General features: G+C 43.6%; 2 protein-coding genes across 6 annotated transcripts in view; one reads left to right on the top strand and one right to left on the bottom strand.

Moving 5' to 3' along the window:
• Positions 1-58: 58 nt before the first annotated feature.
• On the bottom strand, positions 59-9,156 carry vps4b (vacuolar protein sorting 4 homolog B). 2 transcript variants are annotated; one of them, XM_040170547.2, is made up of 13 exons: positions 8,729-9,156; positions 7,692-7,803; positions 7,364-7,464; positions 5,041-5,152; positions 4,614-4,764; positions 4,410-4,468; positions 4,125-4,244; positions 3,850-4,006; positions 3,588-3,736; positions 2,744-2,825; positions 2,441-2,660; positions 2,205-2,345; positions 59-1,552 (listed from the first exon to the last, which is right to left on the bottom strand). In XM_040170547.2, the coding sequence occupies exons 1-13, from the start codon at positions 8,747-8,749 to the stop codon at positions 1,451-1,453; spliced, it is 1,527 nt and encodes a 508-aa protein (XP_040026481.2). In that variant the 5' UTR covers positions 8,750-9,156; the 3' UTR covers positions 59-1,450. The 2 variants fall into 2 exon arrangements, with proteins under 2 accessions (XP_040026481.2, XP_040026482.2); XM_040170548.2 differs by lacking the exons at positions 7,364-7,464; positions 7,692-7,803; positions 8,729-9,156 and adding an exon at positions 6,456-6,817.
• Positions 9,157-9,708: 552 nt separating this feature from the next.
• The window catches only part of LOC120815920 (laminin subunit alpha-3), a 48,145-nt gene continuing 33,711 nt past the window's right edge, over positions 9,709-24,142 (top strand). For all 4 annotated transcript variants that reach the window (XM_040171015.2, XM_040171014.2, XM_078098588.1 and 1 more), the window contains exons 1-8: positions 9,709-10,300; positions 10,599-10,751; positions 20,190-20,307; positions 21,643-21,761; positions 21,853-22,023; positions 22,427-22,527; positions 22,953-23,068; positions 23,729-23,847. In XM_040171015.2, coding sequence (XP_040026949.2) covers positions 9,914-10,300; positions 10,599-10,751; positions 20,190-20,307; positions 21,643-21,761; positions 21,853-22,023; positions 22,427-22,527; positions 22,953-23,068; positions 23,729-23,847 — 1,284 coding nt within the window. In that variant the 5' untranslated portion in view covers positions 9,709-9,913. The remainder of the gene's footprint in view (positions 10,301-10,598; positions 10,752-20,189; positions 20,308-21,642; positions 21,762-21,852; positions 22,024-22,426; positions 22,528-22,952; positions 23,069-23,728; positions 23,848-24,142) is intronic.

The raw sequence follows: 24,142 nt of genomic DNA, 5'->3' as shown, positions 1-24,142 counted from the left end.
CCTTATTTAACGAGCCTAATGTTACAAATAGGTCGCACAAAAAAGTAAAGGAATCTTCTTGACGTAGCTCTAACTTTTATTTACAGTATTCAAACAAACACAGAAATGTATGCACGAGTTCCCCCCTCACAAAGAACATGGTTCAGGAGTTTGCTTTATGTATAGGCATTTACAGTAAAATAAGAGGGTTCCCCATCAAAATTCAAGAGATACGTTTTCACACATTAGGAGCAGAAGAAAGTTTGCATTCAATTTGAGTATTATACATGTGTTACTTGTAGTGACAAAGCACTGGATATATATATAAGCAGCATGATCAAATTTAGAAAAAAAAAATTGCAGCTTTTCTAGAAGGCACATGGTGCACACTGCCGCGCATGGCTATATAGTTCATGCTTGGAGATGCATTCCTATATGGTCAACTATACAAGAGGATCTCTCAACCTGAGCCATTAGTGTCGACTCAGTCTTGTCTTATCAAAAGTTATGTGACTTTATGTTAACATAAGGCTTAGTTATTTGCAGTTTATATTAAGGATAACCAGCAAAGCCTGTTAATAGTAAGGAAAAAATATACAGTAGGTTCTGAAAGAAACCTGTGAGCTGAGTGACAAAGCAAATCAAAGTTATTGAGTCCTTGACAATTTGAAAAGTAATGCTGGTCCGGCACCATTAGGGATCCACCCTTGTAGCCGTGTGTAATTCTAATAGCAAGAGTAAACAAATGCAATTGAACAATCCAACATTTCCAAATCAGTCTAATGCAGCTCTCCTCCTGAGCATCTCAGTCTTAAAACTCTTAAACAACAACCACCTTGAGACAGATATATTTCACCACAGCAAACCCAATGAATGTATGCCCCGCTTCACTTCCCCAAGATTCATACAATCCAGAAAATACAGTTTATACTATAAACGCTTTTTTTCTCTTAATATAAAATAGAGAATATTTAAGGGGCATTCGTTAGTCTAGAGAGATGTATTCTGACTGGAAAATACAGATACAAGGGCTAGTCTCAAATTAAAATAAATTATCTTGATTTCTTCAGACATTTGCAATGACTGTTGCGTTTATCCGGTGTTCGTTTCCCAAGTTTTCTCTGCAAGTCATTACCTTTAGTTTTTAGTGCTTAGCCAACCAACAATTATTTATGTGGTGTTGATTATTTCATCAGGTCAGATGGAAAGTCTTTTAATATTCTTTGGACAATGGTTAATATAAAATAAAACAATGTCCTTCCACCATTTATGTGGTTATCAAATTGCCAAAACAGCACAGTAATCTTGTCAAATTATGATAAACCACAAAGTCAGGTGTTTGGTTATGACGAGGCAGAGAGAGACATACAGATGGAGAGGAGACACAAACACACACAGGGAGAAATGGGACAAGTAAAGGTAAGAGAGACAATCAAAAATCCTTTGGTTTGGCTGGGCTCAATCATCCCACCTAGCCTTCCTGTCCAAAGTCCTCTGTGAATTTTTTCAGTTTGTCCAGATCTTGGTCATTGACTGTTGGCTTTGTGTTGGCCGCAGACCTCAGCATGTCGGACTAAAATGAGACAAATAATATTAAAGTGAGGACTCAAATATGCAATTATATTACAATTAATGTTGCACGGTGTATTGATAGTAAAAGAGGCACTGCAGAACCCGTACGTTAAAAACGATATGATTTAACATATTTTTACTATCGATGCTTCCTCAAAACAGCGCGCGATCAGAGCGCACTCACTGCTCTGCTCCCTGTCATGCTGCGCACGCGTTGCCCGCATGCGGGCGGAGCTGCCCGGCGCGCACTCACAGCACGTGATCGCAGAGGAGACATGGCCTCACGTGCACGCGATCTTGCCGACCGTCCTCGGCTTGTTAGAAAAAAAAAAAAGATGCCAGAAGTGAAATCTGGAAGCATCTTGGCTACGTTAACATAGCCGTGTATAATCAATGCTATTTTTTATTAATATCTTCCTGCAAGCTAATACGAATGCCATTTCTGTTCAAAAAGCTGGGCAGGAACAAGCTGGCAAAAAAGGGAACCATATTTTATTTATTTATTACTACTATAGACAGATATACCAGAATTGTATCAAATTCTGGTATTGCAAGTATTGGGTATAATGAAATTCATGGCAGGTATTGTATCCAAGTCCTAATTTTGGTATTGTGACAATCCTAATTTCCATCTATTGTTTTAACACCCTTACCATGGACACTATGGGCTCCAACAGCTTCTCCCCAGGTACATCCATCCATGACATCTCAATCGCGTTGGGATCGCCAGGTGAGCAAGGAGTCAAGAGGTCATTTACAATGACGTTGGCTTCAGTTCTTGATTCACCCCGCACCTTGTTTAAATCACGACATATGAAAGGAAAAAAGTCAAGAATTAGTCAAACGTCAAACCGAATTGTGAAACAGAAAGAGATATTTGAATACATACCCGTTTGAAGTGGGTGGCCGACTGGACTTTTCGAACAGGCTGCATTAGAGCGTCTCTGACAATGACACTGATATCTGCTCCAGAGTATCCATCCGTCTTCTTACCCAGAGTGACAAAGTCGGTGTCGGTGATACTGTTGGGTGTCGAGCCAAGATGGAGCCTGAACATGAAGGCGCGCGCGTGCTCCTCGGGCAGCGGGATGTAGATCCTCTTCTCAAATCTGCGAGTTGCATTTGGGATACGGTCAGTAAAGGTGAATGACAACACGGTTACTAAAAACTTTCCACCAGTGATGATAATCACCGTCTTCTGATGGCGGAATCTAGGGTCCATGGGATGTTTGTTGCACCGAGTACCAGCACACCCTCGTTGTTATTCCCCACGCCTGCAAAAATAAAACAGTCCGGGTAAGTGAAGACACGTAAAAACAATGATACGCTCTACTTTCACTGACACGTGACGGTTTGTCCAGCTTTCTAGTAATCTGTGACGACAGATTACACCACTGGGCAGCTGTCAAAACAGGCAAGTTATAAAATAAATCAAATTGAGACTATTTCTAAATCTGCTCATTAGGGGTTTCCCCGTATTTTATTGCAGAGGGGTTCCCTCTCACCTGAATCCTAAAACCACGTCCACACACATCATACAAATAAAACAAACATATTAACTTAATATGTCTTACACTTTTCCTGTTTTTTTCTAGATTAAGATGAACTATGTAATAATATGAGTTTAGCCACACTTTAGGTTGCCTTCTTCAGACTTGATCATGAGGTGAGATGTGTCGCCCACCATCTGTGCTCAGCAAATTCTCGGGGAGAAGCCCCGTTATTGCAAACAGAGTACGCACATACAAGAAGGGCAGCTATGAGCGGTGGTTTATCATTACATAAATATGTTGCACTTCCTACCACACCTCAATCGGTGACGTCAAGGTAGGTGCATTCCCCTCACCTGTTAGAGAACATATCTGCCGTGGCATCTGACGTGTAAAGGGTGCAGTTATTTTTAGCCTCATGTTATTCAGGGTCAGTTAATATTTAAATTGTTCACACTTCATTTGGAAATAAGTGACAGTAGGAATCTGAGAACACTTCAGACTCTCCGGAACAAGAACCAGAGTTTCTGTGGCTGATGGACTTACCCTGCATCTGAACCAGGAACTCTGTCTTGATGCGGCGAGCGGCCTCACTCTCGTTCTCACTTCTTGAGCCACACAGGGAGTCGATCTCATCAATGAAGATGATAGAGGGCTGGTGCTCCCTGGCAAGGCTAAAAAGATTCTTCACCAGCCTAGAAAGTTAATTCAAAAGTTTAAGAAATGGAATAGCGACGTACTGCTGAATGCAGTACATCTTTGTGCTCAATTATGGGTTAACTTATGGGTGACCGTTAACAAGACTTACTTTTCACTCTCTCCCAGCCATTTGGAGACGAGGTCAGACGAAGAGATGGAGAAGAAGGTGGAGTTGTTTGCCTCCGTGGCAACAGCTTTAGCCAGATAGGACTTTCCTGTGCCAGGAGGTCCAAAGAGCAAGATTCCTCTCCATGGTGTTCTCTTTCCTGACCGAGAAAGTAGTAATTAGTTAGTTAACCAAAACAATGGCATCGGCACGCTAACCAATTTCTGTCATTGAAGATAAACGCCACGAGAAAGCGATCTTCTTACAAGATTTCATACCTGTGAAAAGGTGGGGAAATTTGATAGGAAGGATAACTGCTTCTTTCAGCGCCTCCTTTGCTCCCTCTAAACCGGCAACATCACTCCATTTGATGTTTGGTTTCTCCATAACAATCGCACCTGTACAAAGCAACATTACAATATTGAGTGAGTGTAAGTAATGTCTGAATTATAACTGGCTGCATGTAACCTCCCAAGAGATCAACACATATTACAACATTTCAGTTCTGGTTAAAAATTATATAAAGCCTACAGAGGGCCCGATTGTCCTTAAAGTGTACAAACCGGAAAGTTGATTTTGGAACTTCTTTTTCTCTGGATTATCACCCTCATCGCTTTCATTCCTGGAGACGCAAAGACATAGAATTAATATCTACTTTCACTACATATTTAGAAAAAAAACAATACAAAACAATTAGCACAGATTTTTCCATTCGGGTCTGAATGGCCTCAGATCGGCCCCACCCACACACACACCCACACACACACCCTTTGTCATCGGACTGTGACTCTTTGACTGGCTTGGCAGGAGGAGCGTTTTCTTTCTTCTTTAGATACTCCTTCAACTTCTCTGCTCTGTCCAAGTATTCAGCGCACTTTGCCCGGATGCTGTGTTTGGCTTTGTCACTCTGGGCTTCATCTGTCCGGAAGAAAACAAAAAAAAGCACACACAAAAATATTTTCAGGTTTGAGTATTTCTTTCTTAATAAGACATCACCCATCTCCTCATACTTCACTGTTTGCGATTTTCTTTTGTCATTGTTCTTGCCATCATCACTGTTTTTAAAAGTGTAGAAAAGAGCCTGCGAGCCCTTTTGAGATTGGACGTCACTGGACGTCACTCTACAAAGGTATTTTCCAAAGTAATATCCGATTGTGATTCTTGTTACACTCAAATGTCAATGTGTTGTCTTACATTTCACCACATGGAGGAAGTACTGAACAGCAGCCTGGTAAAGACGCAGAGCCTCCTCGTATTTTTGGGCTTTATCTTCTTGAGCCGCCTTGCTGGCGAGATCAATGGCTTTCTAAAACGGAACAGAACAATGTTAGTTATGTTGGCACGGCTGGGTTCTCCTGATGATTCAGTTAGTGCCCCTTCCATCTGGCAGGAGGCTGAGGTCCATCAGGACTAAGACCTCCCGCCACACCAACAGTTTCTTCCCGTCGGCCTCATCAACAGAGCCGGTCCCCCACTGACTGACTATAACACTCCACTGGTCACCCCCCTTCACACTGCACACGCCACTTTAACTGTAATTCATCACTTTGTCGTCACTCGTCACTTTGTTACTTGTTTGTTACTTGTTCGTTAGTGCACTTTATGCTTAATCTTTTTTTTAAAAACTTTTTTAATATTTAAATTGTGTAACTTTATTCCCTTGTTTTATATTAACCCATAGCCTTATTCTACTAACCCATTGCATTAGCATTTCATTTTACTTTTATTACTTGTGCACTGCTGTCTTGTCTGTCTACTGTCGCCCACTACCCGCAAAGACAAATTCCTTGTATGTTTGGCATATTTTGGTTTCCTGATTCCTGATTAACGACTAAATGTCTGCCAAGAAAACTTCAACAAACAAAAACGAACGTCCAAAAATAGACAAAAGTAAGCAGGGAATTTTCTTAAATGACTCAAAAAGAGTGACAGACCCTCGCGTTTACATGTATACGGTAATCTGCTAAAGTTAGCTATAGGGGAAGATCACATTTAACCCAACACCTGTCCTGTGTGGTGACACTACGCACCCCGATCGGAATTTAAATGCACTCTTTCACTGCCCATGTGTACATTTCACATAGTCTGTACTTGTAACACAACTTGTAAATAATATAACACAATAGCTTTTCCCTTCCATTTTAAGTGGATGTCTTTTTGAAGGCCAACTAAAACCAGTTAGCTAACGTTGGCTAGCAACAGTAATCCCATTAGCTAACGTTAGGTGTATTTTTCTTCAACACAGGCTTAAGCCGTTATAAGGCCATTGCCACAACAACATAACACATGGCTTTCAACAAGATACACATTAGCTTCGTAACACATACGGGACACGACGTCACCTTTCGAGGGTCTGTAGTTAAGAGCTAACTGGCGAATTGATGCACGTTAGCTTAACATGCTAATTTGCGGCTAACGTTGCAAACGTCAAACTATATGACACAGTCGGAGGCGTTTATATTTAACAACAACAACAGAGAAAACCATGCCAGGCGTCACGGCTGTCATGAAGTAGTATACTTTTTAGTTTAGTCCAATACGTAAACAACTTTGTTAGCTTGTTCGGCGCAACGCGGTTTAGCTAGCTCTGCGGTTGCTTCTCAACTTACCTGTAAATTGTTGTTGGTAGCCATAACGGCTGATCACTTGTTCAATAATCGAAACGAATGTAACGCCGTCGTGAGGAAATTACTTTTTTAACACTCTGCTTCGAATCTTAACCATACAACCAGAGCGTTAAATCGACGATCGAGTTCCTTATGAAGCTTGTTTTCGTCTCCAGAGATCGCCTCAGTCCGATCGGGGAGGAAACTTCCGCATTGAAAAGTCGATACTCGCGTGCACAGAATGTGATGACGTCACCGCGTTGCTCCATTACGGTTCAGCGTTTACGGTATAAAACTGTAACGCGTAGATCTGGGATCGATACAAACTACATTAACCCCCCGTCTGTTTCTAGTCTGTCACCGTTGACTTATTTTACAATTTCCTTTTAAAGACTAACTTCAGTTAGTTTTCAGATTAAGATTATAAATGCAAACTATAAATCAATTCATAAATGATATATATTATTAAAGGTTAATCTATTCAGCAGTATTTACAGTAATATACAGTAATAAAAACAAGCTCCACCTTCAGCAGCTTCACTACTAAAGTGATGAAAACATTAATGCATCAATATTTTATAATGCAGAGATTAAAAAATAGGGGTCTTGGGTCAAATGGATCTTTATGTGTAATAAATATTGTACCTTTGGTATTTTAAATATATTTTAATGTTAATATTTATTTCCCTCAGAATGAATACGGGACTTTGCTTGTTATTCTATGATATTGCTGCTTTTACTGAAGCACTAGCTTCAGTAGCCTCGAAGCAAAAGCTTTGCATACTTCCTCCACTCATACTGCAGCACAACCACTCTGTTGTGAACGTGAGACATTAGTCTGATTTTATCATCATGAAAAATTAAATCCATATTTTTAAAACAAATATGATGTATTTAGTTTAGGTAGTAACCTCTTTATTCTCGAGGTACGCCTGTAATTCTTCCACTCTGTCCAGGTACTGTTTACATGTATCTCGGATCTTCTGGTTGCCATCTTTACCCTGCGGTTCACCTGACGAGGAGTAGAACATTTATTCAATAGCATTCTGTTATGGTATTGATGTAAACTATCTATAGTAACAAGCTACAAGAATGACACAACTTAAAACTGGCACAATCAAACAGAAAAACAAAGAATATAGCTGAACAATTTTGAGCAATAACAGTGACGGATACTCTTGTGCCGACCAGAAATGTGTCATTATGTAGTGCATTTTGTTTCTTGATTTAGTGACGCACGTTTTACAATGTGCAGAAAGTACTTGACAGCATGTTTGTAGGAGCTGATGGCCTCTTCATAGTTCCCAGCCTGGTCTTCCTCTGAGGCCTTCTTTGCTACGGCAATCGCTTTCTGAAAGTGCAGGAATATTTCAGACACTATCACACCTAATGTTTCTACTGAAATCGCATCATAACACATACTGGCGTCCTATAAACTGCATTAATCCATCTCTGCCAAGAGAAAAATGAGTATAATAGTGTTTTTGTGGTAATGGCAGTTGGTACAATATTATATAGATTATTATTATATTATAAATAAATCATAATAATTTCAGAAAATGCTCTGATGGTAGCGCTGAAATACACATTGTTCAGATGTGTTTTGGCACAATAGGGCCCTGGTACTGATGCACTGATTTGCTTATGGATATTATCAGATCAAGAGTACAATCAATTAAGAAATATTTGATTCACTGTACAGTTGGTCAACATTTCCATTGAAACAATTTGCGGTGACCTAATCATTTTAGTATCGTAATAGAAGAAACGTTTTTTTGGTGTACAACTATGGCCTCCCAGCGTTTTATGGTGAAATAACGTGTCAAAATGAGGTCCCATGACTTTGCACATAGAGCCTGAGTGGAAATGAATGATTCATAACAGCAGAGGATACGTGAATCCATCTATTTTGACCAACAGAACAGAACAACGCTGCATAGTTTCACTTCACAGATAGAACTTTGTCTGCTCACTGCTGAAAATATTTGATTGGTCATCGCAGACCTTTAAAATCTGAGGACACGCCGCGAATCACTACTTTTGTGTCAGTGATGGAGTCTCTCATGCCGACACAAAGTATCGACACAAATGGCACTGCATCCAAACGAAAAAGTGCGTATTCTGTGACACGTTGATTAAAAATAAATCTGTCAGGGTTGATCAAGTCCGTCGGACTGAATCGGTAAGGAAGCGTTTATCAAAGTGGATCCGCTCCGGCGAATAGACTCCTTTCACACAGTCCCCTTGTCACACAGCGAGTCGTCTGTTCCTCCTACCTGCAGAGTGGTGGGCTCCATAAGGAGACCCGTGGGAATGGAAACACAGCAGATTCAACCCGCACTGGCCCCGGCGGCGACTCTGGTTTCGTTTACCGCTGCGTAAAAGTGCGCGCACAACAAGTCCGTCACTCCCTCCGCGGGGACACGCGCGCGTCCCAGAAAGCGGCCTGGCCGGCCCGAAGGAATGCCGGCACCGGTGGAACCAACCCTCCCGCCAGTGAGTCACGGGGATTTATTTTGTATGTCGCCTTGCAAGTTGCTAACACAACACAGGTTTCTGAGCCTGTGTCAAAGAGCCACGTGCAAACATTGCGCCGGTGTCACCTTTCATCCTTCTGTAGGACTGAAATAACCGACAACAGCGTGGAGAGGGTGAGACAGAGGAAGTTGTTTTAAGCGTCGAACAACATAGGACCCAGTGACGCACCAAACCCGGATACTTGGTGATACTTAATGGGGGTGTGATGAGGGTTTTGTCCGCTGGAGGTCGCACGGACATCACTGCAGAACGTCTGCGGCGCGAGGAACCTGCCGCGTCTCAGGTTAGGAGATCATCTGGTCACCCTGCACGAGGTCAGACCACACTCATCTTACAAACTATATAACATGATATAAATGAGGTGTTATACAAATCAATGGACATATCTATTACACTCTATGTCTACGGACAGTTTGCTAAATACCTGTCACAATATTTATCATATATCATTTTCCAATCTATCTAGTAACATTTATTTCTTTCCTTTAAAGTGTCAACATTTTCCCCGAGTTCATTACAACAACGCGACCCCTGTTTTCACGCAGCCACATTATCCAAATTATTTCTTGAGAGACGCCTGTAAAATTAAAAAGGCTACAAATATACAAACATCTAAATATGCTCATAGAATAAACTTTAGCCCTATACATATATGTGTTTCGAACTTGATAATAAATGCCAGCAGAAGAGGCCACCGCTGGGTGGGGTTGGTGGTGGTGGGGTGTGTGTGTGTGGGGGGGGGGTTGGCTGCGCTCGTGTGGATGAGCACCGCGCTCAGTGCATCGGCAGCCTGACACCGGATCGCTCCAGTATGGCGCACGCGTTGGTTCGGAGAAGCGGGAGCTGAGGAACCATGCGGCGGAAAGAGGACGCACCTTCGAAAGCAGGAGACCGACTTAAAGCTGCATCATCGGCGGAGGTGTATGCCTGCCGAGGGAGAACCCGCCGGAGCTGGACGCGCTTCATGGAGATCCGTAGGTGATAAGGAGAACCTGCGCGCTGCGGGTCGCTCTCAGGCTTCCGCGGGGATCTCCTCTACGTGGAACATGGCGCGAGGGATGAGAGGAGCTCACCTCCTTGCTGTGCTTTTTACCTTTTCGGTCACACTTTTCGGGGACGCAGATGGACAAGGCGCTTCCAATGACTTGAGAGGTTTTAGTTTGAATCCCCCGTATTTCAACCTGGCTGACGTTTCCAGCATCTCTGCCACTGCGACCTGCGGTCAGGACGAGGCTGGGACACCGAGGAGGGAATTATACTGTAAGCTTGTCGGAGGACCCAACAACGGACCTCCTACTCAAAATATACAGGTAGGAAAATCTTTCACAGAAGGAGAATAACACTGAATATAATTCATTCAAAATGTGTGTTTGTGTCTCAAGCTGTGGCTGTTTGTCCCAGATAACCAGGCTGTTGTGTTGTCCCACCACTGTAATGGAGTTTGCTGAAGTACATGAAGTTGACATAAGTTTGGCATGGACATGTCTAAACGTACAATGTGCCTCGGGGGCCCTGGCCTCCCTCCATTAGACATCCTGCTTGTGGGTTTTTTTCTGCCATTATTTTGGTGTGCGTGTCTCTGAACTCCAACAATCTGACACCATTTAGGGTCAGTTCTGTGACTACTGCAACTCCCTTGACCCCCAAAAAGCCCACCCAGTGACCCACGCCGTCGACGGGACGGAGCGGTGGTGGCAGAGCCCCCCTCTCTCCAGGGGAGCGGGCTACAACGAGGTGAATGTGACCCTGGACCTCGGGCAGGTGAGATTATCGTACTCTACACAGCTGTTTACCTGCTGCAGCCTGCAGTGCGAGTGGCGAGGGATGTGCGTCAACGGTAGAATGCAGCACCTGTTACAGCGGCACGGGAGGAAAGGTTTTCTGCCGCATTCAGCTGCTGGGAGACGAGGGATGCCAATCGCATCTTGTTGCTGTTATTTTTTTGGGGGGGGGGGTACGCTGTATAGACAACTGTTTGACTGACCGGTGTTTCTTGAAAAATGTATTCCAACGGGAGTTATATGGTTATGTTTATAGTTTGAGCTTTATCACCTCAGCCAGCAGTCATGTGATTTATGTCCTGCAGCCGGACGCTTGCCAGGAATCAGATTCACGCCCCCACAGCCGGCTTATGCGCTTCCATCATGACCGTGGTCTCAGGAAGGAGTTTGGCCCCCTGTAAAAAAAAAAAGTGCACCTCACGCTCGATTATCTATAGATAAGAGAGCAGTTTTGTTCTCTGGATTAGTGACAGGAAAACGAAAATTGGAAGAGTGCAGGTGGACGCTTGGACCTCTTTGTGAGGAGAACTTTAGTCCCGGAGTGGCTTTTTAAAAGAGAGCAACAGAAGAGCTCCTGGTCACACGTGTTGCACTCCCACCGGGCGATGCGTCACACAATGGGTGTTGGCTTTTGTATTTCTATTTATAGGCAGACTGAGCTGAGCAAAGATCCCACACAGCTAAAGATAGTTCACACGTACACGCGTAGATGTCTGTCTAATACGAGGTAATGCTCAGTTTATTTGGGAATGGTTACGGGCATTCGTGTATTACTGCGTGCAAAAAAAAGAAAGCGTGGATCTCGGGTGGTGACTACAAACCGCACGACAACCCGGCCGCCCTCACTGATACACCATGACCTCAATCACACACACACACACACACCTGTCTCACACATGTTTCTCCTCGCGGCATCGGATGCAACCACCGACAGCGCTCACCGTTTGCAACCCCTACATTTGTTTTACGCACTTGAGTCTTTTTTTCACTGGAGAGGAAAAAAAACGCTGTGATAAAAAAGGGTGTGGCACGCCTTTTTGGGGGCGGATTGTCATTTTCTAATAAGAACATTATCAGTGTGCAACTTTGCAACCTTTTGTATCCAATCAACAAATTCAGCATTGGAAAAAAAGCACAAATGTGGACAAAAAAGAACCAGTGTTTCACTAGATTATTAGGACTGCGTGATTTGTATTTGAAGGAATGTGTTTTTTCTTCGAGAAGCTTACAGAGTTTAATTAAGTGTTGAATATCACCTTCTCGTGTAATCTCAGGTATTCCAGCTTTCATGTTGTTTGACTGCCCATTTGAGGCTTTGTTAGCTTTTGTCGATTTCTTCTCATAAGCCGCAGGCTAAATGATGTTTTCAATGGACTATGTGGGCTGGACTCTGTGGTTTCTTTCAACACCGACGCAGGTGGCTGTTCCTCTGTTTTCTATACGGCTCTCAGCAGATCTATTGGATACCAGCACGGTTGGTGTTTATGTTAAAAGGGTGAGGTTCAAAGAGAGAGAGGCCTTTTTAGCAGAGCTGTTTCCGCTTCTACTGTGTAGAGGATTGTTTGAAGCAGAGTTAAAGCTAATCTAAGACCAGAATCACACTAAAACTGTACTTGAAACACAAACCTGAGCATTATTAGAAAGGAAAACATATCAAGTGTCATACTAGTAGGCCTCTTCTAGTCCTTTACTTTTAATTTGAATGTCTCAACATTTATCGGGGGCATTGCCGCGCATTTGTTTTGGTGCAGACCTCCATGTTCTCATAAGGATTAACTGTAACTTTGTTTATCTCCTGACTTTTCATCTTGCCTCATCGACACATCAACACTTTCACGATACTTTATTTGTTGCGTGAAAACAACATTCCCATCCGCTACCGTTTTGTGTTGGTAAACGGCATGTTAGCATGCTGATGTTAGCAATAGCTCAAAGAACCGCTGCCTAAGTACATTCATCGTAGAAAGGCTGTAGTCTTAGACTTGTTTTCATCCCAGCTCCTTATCTACAAATCCTGGTTCAATTCTCAAGGCTGAGTGCTTGTAGTTAAATTATTAGCCTCTAAATCTCCTTTTGATAAGCACGGCGCAAAGTCTATGACGAGCTTCTCCTTGTTTTTGTGACTTCTTGGCTCGTAACCCGTGACCCATAACCAACCCTACCTTGAACCAGGAAATGACCTCAATAATCTTCTGTAGAGAAAGACATGGTGTTTGTCACAAATGGCTCGTTTGTTTCATGGGGAAGTGTCAAAATGGGTGCATTTGATAGAAGATTAAGACCTTAATTGAACTTAACATAACAGCCTGCCTTGGATTTTTTTATGTGTCATTTTGTTTTAGACAAAAGTCAAGAATCAGTTAAGCATTTCTTGTCCATCCCATCATAGATGCATCAGTGTCCACCAAAATAATTGTTCATCTTCCAGGGATTTCTACCTCTGTTTGACTAATTGCAGTGACAGTGGAAAAGCTATTCTTCTGATTCTTCTCAACATTTACACCACATATCGGACGGCCAGTCACTCCGTTCTTCGGGGGAGTGTATTTTAGGAGCCCTGACCACATGTGCTTATGTGCTTCAGTGAGCCCAGCGTATACCATGTGAGGCCGACATACCAGGGCTCACTGCTCCCTGTCTCCCATCCGATGAGACCGAGCTGCTTTTGGTTGGTCGGTGTCAAACACTGAAGTTTTGAATAGTTCCTGGATTGATGTTCCTGGATTAAAGGTGAAGGCTGGGGATTATTCCTGTAGGCAACAGGTGTTTACTGTGTTGACAATGTTCCAGTGTATTGCGGCTTTTTCTGTACTAATTTATTGCAGAATATCAACATATGGTAGATTTTGTATAATACATCAGTCGCTCTGCGACTATGATGAACTATACTATTAACTATGAAAAGCATAAATGCTTTTCCTTTTGGAGGGGACGTCTGAGTATGTGCAAGAAAATTGACATTATCTGATTCAGGTTGTTGCAATGGCCTCGGCACTGCTTATAGTTCTGCAATCGTCAAGAGGCAGAACTTCCAAGAACTCAATTTGAGAGACATTCCCCTGGAACCTAATCCCCCCTCTTAGGGGTCCACCTTCCCACTGAAGTTGTTTTGAATGTTTTATTTGCACCCGTCGCCCCCTTTTGTGTTAGAATCTGTCTAGGCGGTATTGTGTGACACCCTTTCTGTGCTCTTAGACTCCTGCAGAAGTTTGGTTCTTAATAAGCCTCCCTGAAAGTGACCTGGCCCCCCAAAACGGAGAGGTGGTGTAATTTGGTGGTGAGAAAGGCCTTTGACTGCAAAAGCACACAAACACACGAGTCCCCGACTGAAAACAATCCACTTTCTCTTGTATTCTGCACTCTGACTGAAGAGACATTCCGATAGAACTTTGTTTGATTCTTATGTGTGCACTTGCGTATTGCTGCATACCTCCAAATCACATATGGGAGTCAATAACAAGTGGTTTGCAAATATGTTGTATTCCTAATTGATTGTGTGTTTTGAATATAGAACTTAGAGAAAGAATAGATTCACTTGCTGTTAAACAAACACCGTGTATTTTGGTTGTAATAGATCTAGTCCAAAGCCAGAGACAAAATCGTCTGTGAGACATGACGATGGAAGTGATGTAAGCGCCTGTCTTTAGCTGTTGAGTGTTGAGACACCAGGCAAACCCAGCAGCTATTTACTACTCGCTAAGAGCTACCTCGTGCTAGTTAGCAGTACAGCGGCCTTGCATCACGGGTAACGTCAGATGTGGAAAAGCTCGTGGGGGTCAATGTGGCATCTATTCATCTTCCTAAGGGTTTATTATCAATTCATACGTGGAAAAAGCTAATCGGTGGTGACAGGTTTGCTGACCCAGGCACTGATGCAAATGAATGTGTCAGAGAGCAGGAGGTTTCCTGGACCCACATGATCGGGCTCTTAATTATGTGAGAGTGGGAGGAAAGTTCTGCATCAAGTATGCAATAGTTTGCCACACATATTGTGCTGAAACATTTTCAAAACATATATATTATACCTAAATGTTTTTTCTTGATCCAATTAAAACGCACATTCAGTAATTGCAGAGTGAGTATTGCAGACAAATATGGAAGAAAAAAGTTCAGTTCCTGGTAAACCTGAACACATTGACGCTGGATAATAGGCTTTGTATATGAGTTCATAATTAAGTTTCATCAATAAGCAACTGTGTACAGGGCTTGAAACAGAAAACGCTTGAGCAGCTGAACTTCAGGCTTTTTGCAATGTTCTCTTGTAACTTCTGGCTACCCTTTCTTTGTCACCATAAAGCCTAAACTAATTCTGTCATGGAGACAGAGGAAAATACACCAGACCACCCCTCTCCCCTTCCACTGCCCACCTGTCACGCAGACAAACAGTTGTACGTCGCATTGTTACAAAGCGGAGGCCAACTGCTCCACCCCACTGGGCTGCAGCCGGCTTTGTCTGGCAGGGCCGATCCGCTAACAGAGGCTGATGCCCCCTCTCCTATGAGCTGCATTCCTCTGATCTCACATCAGACTCCCAGGAGCTGGCTCAGAGGCTTCCGGCAGGACCCCGATCTCGCTGTAGATTTAGTCCTCTTGGCTCAGTGGTCCCCTTTGGGTGGAATTTGGGGTCTGGAAAATTGATGACATCAAGACACTCTTCAGACTTCACCTTGACCTAAAAAACACTACAAATTGTAGCACTTAAATTGTACTTAGAATGGATGATGAAATGGCACTTTGTTTCTTGTTCTTTTGTGTTTGTATCCTTATGGTTGAAATGCACTTATTGAAAGTCGCTTTGGATAAAAGCATCAGCTAAATGACATGTAATGTAATGTAAAATATATTTAACTTTTTAATTCTGTTTGGGCCGGCAGAGAAGGCTTAGCCGGCCCTGACGGCGCACCACTGTGTTTATAATAAGATCAAATTAGATATAAGGTTCGTAACGTACTGTGTGTCTTAACTCGACGTGGTAGCATACATCGCATGCTATTAAATCTATTACCATTAGAGTTAGAGTTGTTCCAATACCGATACCAGTTTTGATGCAGGCAAAAAAACTGGAGCAGGTATCAGCACATAAAGTACTGTATATGAATCAAATAAATATCTCTTAATTTATCAGTTCATTCACACAACCTAGGAACAATAACAACCACACATTTCAGTCTGATCTGATCCGTACATACACTCCGATCCTTACTGGGCACGTGCAGATCAGAGATAAGCGAGACGGCTTACTTGTCCGCCAGTTGGAAAAAAGTTTCATGTGTCCAAAATTGGTGATGGAAGTTTCAAGTGAGCCGTGTGGCTGCTGTGTCATTTCTGTTGAAGGTCGCACATGCGTAGTAGCAATCGAGGAGGCGCTAGTCCGTAGCAGGAGGTGCAACATTTGCCAGGCCTGGCAAAATATGTGGCAATATTTTACACAAGTCAATCTGGACAATAAAAGAAGGTGCTATTGGTTGCCTTTATGCAAGAGTTTAACATGAGCCGAGCCATACAACCATGATAACAAATACATGACAAATGTATACAGAAGTTAAATATTGTTAATCCATCCATCCATCTGCAAACCGCTTATCCTGCACAGAGGGTCGTGGGGGGGTTGGCGTCTATCCGGGGTTGGTCGCCAGCCAATTGCAGGGCTTAAATATTGTTAATAATACCATATTTTAGTATTTGATTCACTCGAGTTCTGGTATCGCAATGGTATCAGGACTGAAAAAATGTCATCAGAGCATCCCTAGTCCAAATGCGTGGATTATGAAACAAACAAACAGTAATTATCGCAGGCACAGTAGGTTCTGATTGAGAAAGCTTTGAGAAATTCCATAGCAGTCCGTTTTACAGTACAGTTCATTTGATTAACACAAAGCGATTATGAGGGAGGAGAGCCACGTGGCAGGATCGGCAGCAGTAGAAACCGGCAAGGGATCACGCAATCAAGCTTACCGCACTCCTCCACAGCTCTTCCTGAAACGCAGGCACGCATGTATGAGGCGAGGCAGAGCTGCTGCAGCTTGAACCTGTACGTTAATCGCTCTTGAGCTGTCACACACCGTTTAATCATTTAACTCCCACGGGTCAATAATGTGAATGACAACACACGGCCACAGGTGTTTTGTCAAAAGGCAAAAGGGAAAATGTTGCTATGTTGTTGACACAGGGACCCGGTTGGCTATGTTGCTGTGCTGTTAATTAAAAGGTCACTAGAGGTCGGGATTACACTTTACACCTTGTATATGTGACACTGTTATAGGGGGAATTTGAGAGGTGGGGGTCAAAGACGGTCGATGTCAACCTGTGTGCCTGGCGCAGCTCGACCCCTGACCTTTATGACACCCACCCACTCCACTAAAAACCTCCTGGCACGAGACAGCGGATTGAGGAGGTGCAGAGGAGGGCTCTGCTCGAGTGTTATTACAAGGGGCTTTGCCACTAGATGGTCAATCTGTTTCACGTCTTTCTACAACTCTGGAATTCTGCAGTGCAGTACTTAACATGCCATCACAATATTTCACGCTCCCTGCAAACAATACGTAGGCGCTGGACATATTTCAAGGGTGTGTGTTTAGACTGGCGGCACACAGATGGAGAGACGGAGACGTTCCAGCGAACGGGCGCTGACCTCAGAGATCACGCTGCCTGTTCCTCGTTGGGTTTGTTTACAGAGATTTATTCTCCACCATGTCTCAAGTCACCGTTGGAGTAAAATGGCATCGCCACAGTTTGACCACAACTAAAGGGACCGTTTCCGCCAAAAAATACCTTTTCAACGTCTGTCTTGACCAATCAAGTCATGATTTCTGGGTTTATGAAACAGTTGCTTTAAGCAAAATTACTTTTCAGAACACAGAATTTACACACTTTCAGCATTTTGATCGCTTATTATGAATTAGAAGAACCTTTTTAAATGTACAGTAAGGATGTACAGTAGCACACAGCAGGGAGCAACATCACCACTGGTGATAACTAGTGACTAGTGATGTTTATTACAAACTAAAAGGTCCGTTTGGCATGAAATACTTTTTTTCCTGCTTGACTGTATTGCATTTATTACTCATCATTTCACTAGTCCACTATGTAAAACAACACCAATTCTGCTGAAAAAGCACTGAGAACCACTGGTTCAATGCCAGTGGATAACACATATTTTGTAAATGAACTGCAGCCGACCTGGAACGGATAATGCCCACTGTTACCCTCGTTGTCTTCATGTACAGAATACTTGTGTACAGTGTGTATTTTTACTGCTGTGCATTGAGATGTTTCTGAAAGCAGTGGCATTCTGCACTTTAGGGGCATTAGGAGGGAAGGAAATGCGGCGCTATGTTTGGAATCTGAGATGGGTCATGCCAGCCAGCACGTCTCTTGCCACCCCTCACCCACCCCTCACCCCTTTTTCCCCTCCCCCCATCTCACTCCCCCGCCTCCCTTTCTGTGGGCCTGTCGGATGTCATTGTGAACCACACTTCCTCCTGTTCCTCATCCAGTACATTGACAAAAGGCTGCTTCACCGCTAAATACTTGTTGCTGTTATAAACTACGTGACGGCCCACAACCCTTTTTTTCAACATTCTGTTGCACGTGAGTGGGATTGTTTTCTGGTTCAAGACCAACTCCGCTCAAAGTGGAGGTCAGAAAGCTATTTAATATACTTACAGATTTGTCATCGTTTTCCTCAATGACTACATAGTCAGAGAAGCTAACGTAGGCTGTTTGCTACCTAATGACTGTGTTATTTGTGTGAGATAATCTGCAGTTTACAGAAAGAAAAGTCGAGCTGACCTCTGAACCCTCTCACAATCCATCAACCCGAAAGCTACTTGAACTTCAGACCGATATACTTCAGGGTTGGGGGGGAGAAATCCATCGGCAGAATCGTGGTTCCATCTTGACACACGGGCCATGGCTCTTTGGCTTTGACACGGGTGTTAGCGTAGCTCGCTGTCTCGTGCAAGGAGAGACAGCGGCCTAAATGTTTCAAATGCCTGCTGGGGCTTTTTATCAAGGCGCTGAGGGATGCGAGACTAGTGAGGACATGCCCTTTTTCTCTCTCAGAGAGAAGACAGCCAAGAGCAATTAGTTGTATTTTCAATGGCACACAACATCTTAGGCACAGTTTTCATCCAACCCTTTACTCCCCAGGGCCGCTACATTAGCTCCAGCCTATATGCAGCCTATATGCAGCTTATATGCAACCTATATGCAACCTATATGCAACCTATATGCAGCCTATATGCAGTCTATATGCAGCCTATATGCAGCCTATATGCAACCTGTATGCAACCTATATGCAGCCTATATGCAGTCTATATGCAGCCTATATGCAGCCTATATGCAGTCTATATGCAGCTTATATGCAGCCTATATGCAGCCTATATGCAGCCTATATGCAGCTTATATGCAGCCTATATGCAGCCTATATGCAGCCTATATGCAGCCTATATGCAGCTTATATGCAGCCTATATGCAGCTTATATACAGCCTATATGCAGCCTATATGCAGCTTATATGCAACCTATATGCAGCCTATATGCAGTCTATATGCAGCCTATATGCAGCCTATATGCAACCTATATGCAACCTATATGCAGCCTATATGCAGCTTATATGCAGCCTATATGCAGCTTATATGCAGCCTATATGCAGCCTATATGCCAACGGCCCCACGTTTTTAAATCACGTGAAATTTTGCTTTTGGGATCCACGCCAGAACTGAAATTACACCGAGATCATTTCAGCCTCATGGAAACAAGAGGAGGGCGAGTCGCTCAGCCTCAGGTTCGGCTCTCCGCTGACACGGCAGGTGTCACGTCCAGGTGGGTGTCACAGGGTTTACATTCCAATGCCACTGCCATGCCAGACCACAACAAAGAGAGCTTTGAATATCACAAATTACCTCTCTGTTGAACAATGTTCGACCGAGCTGAAGTCACTGGGTTTTGGGGATTGATGATGTTGATGAACTGCAAAAGAAAACATTCTGCTCTGAGCCTGACAGGAAGTGTTGACAGAAACGATCACTGGCATCATTTTGTGCCCTTGAATGAACTGCGTGTTGTGATGGAAGGTGGAAATGCAGAGTTCAGAAAACCAACCTGAATCATGTGGGTTTAGCTGATATCTTTTCACTAAACCGGCTGCACCTGCATCATTTTGTATTGAAGCCATGCTGACAAATGTCAAACTTTGGTGTTTGGCCACACAGCAGGACTAAAAGCACAGCGCGGGAGGCCTCGACCTTCCCTCTGTGTAATGGATCCATCCTAATTAAAGTCATTAGATGGTACGCAGAGATAAAACGGAGGTCGTGCTTTCACAAGAAAGGAAATAAGACTGTGCTGCCAAGACTGGGGCCATAAAGACAACGACCGCTTTTTGTTCAGCGTGTTCTTTGCGTCCTGCTTTTCAGCTCTTCCACGTGGCGTACGTCCTCCTCAAGTTTGCTAATTCACCTCGACCTGACCTCTGGGTGCTGGAGCGCTCTGTGGACAACGGGAGAACATTCAACCCCTGGCAGTATTTCGCACGTAAGTTTCCATCTGAGCGTTTTTTTACACTTCCTTCACACTGACTCAAGAGTTGCACAACGGATCAGATGTTACGATTTCATTTCTCTCTGGAGTTAAGATTACGGGCTGGTAATTGGAAGCTAAAGCTATAGTATTTAACCTCACAGGAGAGAAGCAACCACTTCTTAACACAGATGGATTTGTCTTTATAATAAATAGCAGTTAAATTATAATTATCGGATTTTCTTTTAAAAAAGGGCCTTTTCGTGGCAAACATTTTAACTATATACAAGGAAATGCACAGGTGTGTGTCTCAATGCCCCGCTAAGCCATGCCAGAGATCCATCATGTAGAGCGTCAGAGCCCCGGAGCTGCCACTGCTGAATGCAACGCAGACATTATTACCGTTATTATTTACACCTGTGTTCTTCCTGCCATGACAAGTCAAAAAAAGAAAAAAGCCGCATTGTGAAGACCGATTAAATTTGTCTCCTAGCGCACATTTAATCCAAGCCCACCGATCACCCTGCTTAAGAATTTAAGACTTGTGTGTGTGTGTTTTGATTTTGTGGGAAAAAAGGAATTGAGAACAACCAGACGTTACATCTTTAGATGAATTCCTGGATAAATGTCAGTATGACACCTGCATGATTTGAGGTGGAACGCAGCGAATGTTGAACGTAATTAGCAGGCCTGTGAGGTAAAGTACCTGAGCCTCATACCTGGTTACATGCTCCAGATTGGCTGAGTCGGCACATCTGAGCTCTGATGTCTGATATCCGGGAGGCACACAGGTTGCCAGGAGACACAGCTGTTACTTATCAGATTAACAATTGTATAGTTTCTCTTTCCCATCATGTTCAGTACAGTCAACTCTCACACGCTCACTTAGCTTTCAGTCCTTGTTTCTTTTTTTCACAAAATACTGCAAGACACTCTTCCTGCGAGTGTCCGATTAAGAATAATAGTACAAAATCACACATATTTCACATATTACATATTTTACTCTGACCGCTTCAATATCAGATGTCAGAGTTTCAGGTGAGAATCTAAACACAACCCCTGTCAATGTTTCAAGTACTATGTCAATTGACAATAGAGAGTAGAATTGCAGAAGCCATCCATCAAGTACTGCGATTGGCTGGCGACCATCCAGGATGTACCCCGTCTATCGCCCGTAGAAGTTGGCTGGGATGGACTCCAGCCCCCCCCCCCCCCGCGACCCTGCGTGCAGGATAAGCGGTTTGACAATGGATGGATGGATGGATCCATCTAGTAACACTGAAAATGAAAAATGAATAGAATAAGGGATTGAAGGGTAACGGGACTTTAAGAATACTCTTTTTTTGGCAGATTCCAAGCGTGAGTGTATTGAAACATTCGGGAAGCAGCCCAATGCTCGTATAGTACACGATGACGACCAGCTCTGCACCACAGAGTACTCACGCATCGTCCCTTTGGAGAACGGAGAGGTAAAATATCACATTAAACTAAACCCACATTTCTACATTTTTCAAAAAAGCCATCCTGTAAAAAAAAACTAAAAACATTTACTTTATACAGATTGTGGTTTCTCTAATAACCGGTCGGCCGGGGTCCAAAAACTTCACCTACTCGCCAGTGCTACAAGACTTCACGAAGGCCACCAACATCCGCCTGCGCTTCCTCCGCACCAGCACCCTGTTGGGTCACCTGATCTCCAAGGCCCAGAGAGACCCCACCGTCACACGCAGGGTGAGGCCTCTTATGCGCCCCCTCACGCAACCGCGTCGTGCTGGCAGATTCTTGTTCGGGGCAAACCGCATTTACTACCCAGCAGCAGTTTTCATCACCGCTGAGACGGACGCATCGGCATGTCGGCACCTGCGCACACATTCATCCTTGCCGGGTCCTCGTGGAGAAACACGTGGAATATAAGTTAAAGCTTACTTTCCTCGCTCTGGTTTCCTGGAAGACTTCTAGAAATGTTCCTCCAAGATTCAAGTCTGAACTGAAACCTCAGTAAATTATCTTTACTAGACATGCTGAGAATGAATCGGTGATGTCACCGGTTGATTCTAATCTTACTCCGTAAAACGAGCCTTGGCTCTGGTTGGCTCCGTGTGACTCAGTTCTGATTTTCCCTATTTCTTAACAGTATTACTACAGTATCAAAGACATCAGCATCGGCGGGCGCTGTGTTTGTCATGGCCATGCACAGGTGTGTGCCCGGGGGCGTTACCAGGACAACCCCAACAGGTTAGTAATGCTTTTCTTCTTAAGGCTATAAACATGTGGCACAATGCTTTTGTCAAACCGGTTTGTTATAAACATTTTAAAAGTCAACTTGGATGTGAAACATAAACCAGAAAATCTATTTCGTGTGTTCATTCATGAACTTAATCGACTTTTTGTCCAATGGACTCTTGTGTATGAACATTGTACTGAGATGACTGACCGAGGCAAAGAGAAGCTGCTAATCTGGTGAAGTAATCTAGTGAGTGTTTGTTGAGGAAGGACGATAATCGACATCACCATCGCACAGGGCAGCAGGGAGCTTTAGTTGCTCTGTTTAAATTGTAAATAGTTAAAAGGCATAATATGTCACAAAGCGCTGCTTTGAAACAATGGAAACGTAGCGTCACTAAATCCACGTGTCTTATCTTTTTATCTTCTGTCTGCAGACTCCAGTGTGAGTGCCAACACAACACCTGCGGCGAGTCATGCGACCGCTGCTGCCCAGGCTTCCACCAGCAGCCATGGCGCGTCGCCGCTCCCGACACTCCGAACGAGTGTTATCGTAAGTGAGCGTGTACGGCGGTTCAGTCGCAAGAAAAGACGCAGCCTTTGCGCGTCTCGATGTACGGCCCCAGAGTCAGCGGACCCAAGCGTCCTCCCGCCTCTGATATTTAAGCCCTGTTGTCGATGCCCTGTTATGGCGCCGAAGAGAGAACCTCAGTGAAGAGTTGAGAGGACATTACTCACACGGTATGTGTAAAGAACAGCACAGCGCACAACCAGCTGCAGGATGACAGGCTCAGCTCGGTAATCAGAGGCTACCTGAGAGTCCTGCAGCCATGCAGTCGGCCTGCAGCGTCTGTGTCAGCCGCAATCTAATTGCTTTGGACTGTTGACAGATCTTCCCTCCATGAAAAATGACCTTGTAGCAGCCACCAAAGAGAGAGAGAAGTGGTGAATCAGAGTCTCTAATCGGTGCGCTCTTGCAGTGGAAATGCACCCTAACCCCTCATGAACATTACTGAGACATTCAGGAAGAGGATGTACCTTCTTGTTTGATTTGGATTTTATAGTTTCTCTTGATATTTAACAGGCAGACATAAACCTCCTACTTTTACAATGAGTAGCTTAAGGTGCTCAAACACAGACCTGGCAGTAAGAGGTTATTTGGTTAGGCATATAGAATAATTGTGTGTGTGTGTCTCGGGGGTTTCCTTCTTAGCTTGCCAGTGTTTCTCCCATGCCTCTGACTGTTATTACGACCCAGAGGTGGAAAAGAGGGGAGCAAGTTTAGACACCTTCGGAAGGTACGACGGAGGCGGAGTGTGCATCAACTGTCAGGTATGAAATTCATGTCAAGTCTAAACTGATTCCACTGTGTGGTGGGTGTAAGGGAAAAAAGTATAAAAAGTTATATTAGCATTGCGCAATTTTAGTTTGTCCAGGCCAAAACTTCATTTCATTTACATACTTTGCTCTAATTATTCCAGTTTCTTTTGTTAAAATAAATTACATGTGTGTTATATTAATATGACGTCCCTCTGAAATATGATCCAGATGCACACAAGTGTAGTGTACAAAAGTGTACACAAAAGCATTGTGTCAAATGGACTCTTTACTGTTTCATTTTGTACGA

This window comes from Gasterosteus aculeatus, chromosome 3 (genome assembly GCF_964276395.1).
Source record: "Gasterosteus aculeatus chromosome 3, fGasAcu3.hap1.1, whole genome shotgun sequence".
Lineage (NCBI taxonomy): Eukaryota > Metazoa > Chordata > Actinopteri > Perciformes > Gasterosteidae > Gasterosteus > Gasterosteus aculeatus.
The sequence above is the reverse complement of the archived record's forward strand: the minus strand, read 5'-3'. Positions and strand labels throughout refer to the sequence as shown.

Excerpts from the sequence above, each read along its gene's own strand:
- vps4b (XM_040170547.2), bottom strand. The coding sequence starts at position 8,749 with ATGGAGCCCACCACTCTGCAG. Across the intron at positions 7,804-8,728 it reads TGGAGCCCACCACTCTGCAG|AAAGCGATTGCCGTAGCAAA; the intron begins GTAGGAGGAACA and ends CTGCACTTTCAG. Across the intron at positions 5,153-7,363 it reads CGTACCTCGAGAATAAAGAG|AAAGCCATTGATCTCGCCAG; the intron begins GTTACTACCTAA and ends GTTCCGTTTTAG.